The 4492-nt window shown below is 38.1% G+C and overlaps 1 protein-coding gene across 1 annotated transcript; it reads left to right on the top strand.

Annotated features, from left to right (window-relative positions):
* Positions 1–973: 973 nt before the first annotated feature.
* Positions 974–1628, top strand: LOC111897935 (extensin-like). Its single transcript, XM_023893891.1, has 2 exons — positions 974–1048; positions 1134–1628. The coding sequence occupies exons 1-2, from the start codon at positions 974–976 to the stop codon at positions 1626–1628; spliced, it is 570 nt and encodes a 189-aa protein (XP_023749659.1).
* The last annotated feature ends 2864 nt before the right edge of the window (positions 1629–4492 follow it).

Here is a 4492-nt window from a genome sequence, read left to right as displayed (position 1 = left end):
GAAGTGATACAAGTGAGCGTGAGTTGAATCCCTATATTTAGAACTTATGAGCACTCATGAATGTTGCAGCAACAATTGCTATGTCTAATACAATTCAGATAAATCTACAAACCCAATTCATGACAGTCTTATTTCAATACCTACTTCGAAAGTATGATCGACTGTGGATAGTTTGAATAATATAATTATTTTGGAAGTCAAAACATGCAAAATGAAACAATAGTAAATAATTGACACAAGACAATACCATACTAGCAAATAAAAACACCTTTTATTTAAACATCAAATGTCAATTACATTTCAACTGTTATAAGTTTCGAAAGCTATCTAATTACTAAAACTAATATCATCCTTCAGCCCAATGCGCATCGCATGCTGTAAATGCTTAACCCTGCTCAGTCCCTTCGTGAGGGGATCTTCTGGGTTCTCATCTGATGCTACCCTCTTTGCCACGAGAAGTCCTTCTATTCAATGTCTAATGAAGTGGTATTTTCTATCGATGTGCCTGGATCTGTCGTGATCCCTTGGTTCCTTGGCTAAGGCAACTGCACTCTCGCTGTCACAGAAAATCTCCATAGGCTCCTTTATAGTTGGTACAACTCCAAGGTCTCCAATGAAATTCTTCAGCCATATTGCCTCCTTTGCCACCTCGCTTGCTGATATTACTCTGATTCGCAAGTTGAATCAGCTATTGTCTCCTGCTTGGAAATTTTCCAAGTAATTGCTCCTCCATTTAGGGTAAAGACCCATCCCGACTGAGAGCGGAAATTATCCCTGTTTTTCTGAAAGCTGGTATCACGATACCCCACTACTCTCAAGTCATCACTCCCACCAAGGGTAAGGACCCATGCCTTAGTCCTCCGTAGGTACTTGAGAATGTTCTTCAACAGTAATGTTCTTCAACAGTATAGGAAGCGTCCTTCAATAGTACAACAAGCGTCCTTCTGTTGCTCCAAGAGAGCTTACGCCGACAATGCTTCGTTCCATTGAAGAGGCTGATAAGCCAGCCAAGAGGGGTAAGAAGCCTGAAACGCAGAAGGAGGGACCGGTCGCAAAACCAGCCAAGTGGCAGACCCCCAAGAAGCAAAAACTGATAAAGTTGCTCCTTCTCAACCTCAACCCAAAAAAAGCAGAAGAAGCCCGCTAGGAGACTTATTCTTCAATCCTCCAGTGATTCGGATTCAGAATATGTTCCTCCTACGCAGAAGAACGCAGTTCCTTCAGAATCTGAGAGCGAAAGCTCTGATGAAGGGGCTTCGGGCCGAGGGGATACTCCACCTCGCTCCCCTACTCCAGAAATTCCGGTTGGTTCTTTTCCTCCTTCACCTCCATCTGTTACCATTCCAGCTTCTCAACCTCCTATCTCTCCAATAACCACCTCTCAACCCTTCACTACAATTCCTATTCCCACTCCCATTTTCACAGACACAACTTCTACCACCACTACACGACATACCTTCACTGTTCCCAAACCACCTGTAACCGAACCTACTGTTACAACCGAACCCCCAGTAACAACCGAACCTCCTGTAACAACCGAACCCCCACCTTCTTCAAAACCCTTGTCTCCAACACCTTCTAAAGAAATAACCCCTATTTTGGGCGGTGAGGATGATGACGATGAGTGATGTGCACGAAAGTACCCATTAATTTTAATATTTATAGCCTAACAAACTTAGGGGTCGTTTGATTTAGCTTCTAACTGAGTCCAAAAGGGGACCGGGTCCAAAAAACATAATTCAGCATGTTTGATATTGTTTTTAAAGTCATGGACTCGGTCCAAGATATCGATTCGGTCCATCATAAATCACTGATTCGGTCCCCTCTTCAAATGAGAAGGACCGGGACAAAAGATTATCAATGCCTTCAATTCCAATTTTGCCCTACTGAAGACGCATCCAAAGAAGAAAAGCGATCCTTTCCCCTGCTCTCCCTGCTACCGACGACCACCCAAAGTCTGTCATCTTCCTCCGACCTCGCAACCGGAGACCTTCCGTCTGTTCTCGTCCAGTTGCGACATGATCTGTGTCCCTCCCTCTTCCTCTCGGCGATTTCGTCATCCCCTTCCAGCGCTGCCTCCCTGAGCTCTGTCTCCTTCCAATTGAGAGTTGTTCCGATTTTAACCCCAATCGCTTCTGCCTCCATTGTCCCTGGTGAACGACTTGCACAATCTTCATGACAGTCTGCCACCACCCATCCGCCAACGCTTTCCTCCTTTGGTGCCGACCGTCCTTGCACCTTCGACTTTAGGATCTATTACTCCTTTGATAAATCAGATTAGCTACTTGTTGCTTTTCTGCTTTTTCAAAATAGCTATTAATTTGTTTATTCATTGCTTTCTCGAAATCAAAAATCAAAAATTACCATTTATGTTCTTGGAAAATTCATATTTGGACATTTTCTTCTAATTGAGCCAGTCGTTCATTTTCTTATGGTATTCACTACTCATATATGTTTCACTCCCTGTAACTTATCAAGTGAATTGCTTGTTGAGTATGGGTCATCTATGGAAAATTTCCTGTAATTTGAGTTGTTATTGTATGTTTACTTGAGGAATGTGCTCATCAGGCAATGCTCTTCACATCTAACATTAATTGGTATGTGTCTGGTTATAAATGCAAAACTTTAATCCTTCATGAGAACTAGTGTGCATTTTGTTAATTTTTGGATTATTGAATGAGTAATATGGAAATATGGATTACGTTTGTTTTAGCAGGGTTGTGTTGTGTTTGAAGTTTGATATATATATATATATATATATATATATATATATATATATATATATATATATATGTTCTAGTTAACTTTTGTCATACTAGTTAAAGTTTTATAAAGTTTAATGGAACCTTGAAGCAGGGGTATTTTGGGCATAAAAATCATATATGTTTGTTTGTTTTGTTGTTGCCTTGATGAGCAAGGGTATTTTGGGCATAAAAATCATGTATGTTTGTTTGTTTTGTTGTTGCCTTGATGAGCAAGGGTATTTTGGGTACAATAATATTATGTGTATAATTCTAAATGTTGAATTGTTTGACCTTAGCCATTAACCGAATTAATTTTTATAAAAAAGTATTTTTTGAGGGTAATATATTGTTTTTACATGGTCAATCAGATGCAAAATCAAACAACAAGTTTCGGTCAGAAATTAACTCAGTCAGAACTTCTAACCCAGTCAACTTCTAACCCAGTCAATTCTAACCCAGTTTGCAACTATCAAACGAGCCCTTAGACTAACTATGCACTTATAGGCAGTGTACCTAGTCAGATTACAGTATAGCTTAGGTAAGTCGGGTGTCGATCACAGGGAATAGTGGTGAATTAATTTAAAATATTTGATTATAAGTTACAAGTCACACGAAAAGAATAAAGAAGTAGTTTAATAAATCTCAAACGAACAATTAATTGACAATTCTCGATAAACTAACAGGAAAACAAATCTCTTAAGGTACTTTGGTTTAGATAAATTACACCTTAAAAGCATAGACAATTGCATATACAAATTCATTTATTCATGTTCACCGATTCCTAAAATGATTAGATTCGCGTTCACTATAACTAATCCTTTAGCAAGCAAGTCAATTAAAACAGTGATCAGTTGATTAAATTAACATGCTTCCTAGTGTTTAGTTCATATTAAGCAAGACTTGTAAATATAGTTAATCAAATTGGTCGTTCAATTAACCTCTTGTTGATGGTCATCAAACAAGGCTCACACATTAACTTACTTATTCCCAAGTTAATCCTAGTTTCACATTCGTTATTCCTAGACTTATAATCTCGATGGTCATCAAAATCATAAGACACAAGCAATCAAGCAGATGTTCATACAACTTAATTTACTTGACAATTAACAGCAAATAATTATCATTAACACGTAAGGATCTTTTAACAAGCTTGGCAAGATAAATTAAACATAAATTAGGTTAGAAGTCGAATCCCCCCTCTGGTTAGCTGTTAATCGCCTTTTATAACCCTTGTAACCGACTTACATATGCTGGGCGTAAGTCGGATTACGCTGGGCGTAGTGAAGATTAATACGCGATGAGGAAATCTGAATGCAAGCAGTTACGCGGGGCGTACATATAGTTTACGCTGGGCGTAACGCGTATTTGGCTGTTACGCTTAGCATACTAGTTAATTACGCGGGGCGTAAACGGCTCCTTCAGTCTTTTTCCTTTCTTTTAGCCTCTAAGCCCAATTTCCGCTTCAGTCTTTTCTTTTGTGCTCTATTGACAACAAATAGCTGCAAATCATAATTCAAAGCATTATAAGTACTTTTTAGTTCTAAAAGAGAATAATAAAGGCCAAAATATTAAGATATAATGCATAAAAATATATATATATATATATATATATATATATATATATATATATATATATATATATATATATATAAATACACATATCAAAATACCCCACACTTAGCCTTTGCTTGACCCCAAGCAAATTTACTTTACCAATATCGTACTAAACAATCCATTTAAAACTCAGC

The sequence above is a fragment of the Lactuca sativa genome, chromosome 5 (genome assembly GCF_002870075.4).
Source record: "Lactuca sativa cultivar Salinas chromosome 5, Lsat_Salinas_v11, whole genome shotgun sequence".
Lineage (NCBI taxonomy): Eukaryota > Viridiplantae > Streptophyta > Magnoliopsida > Asterales > Asteraceae > Lactuca > Lactuca sativa.
Note: the sequence above shows the minus strand (reverse complement) of the source record. Positions and strands in the feature narration are given on the sequence as shown.

Coding starts and splice junctions, on each gene's coding strand:
- LOC111897935 (XM_023893891.1), top strand. CDS start 974: ATGCTTCGTTCCATTGAAGAGGCTGATAAGCCAGCCAAGAGGGGTAAG. Junction 1,049..1,133: donor AAACGCAGAAGGAGGGACCG/GTCGCAAAACCA, acceptor CAAAAAAAGCAG/AAGAAGCCCGCTAGGAGACT.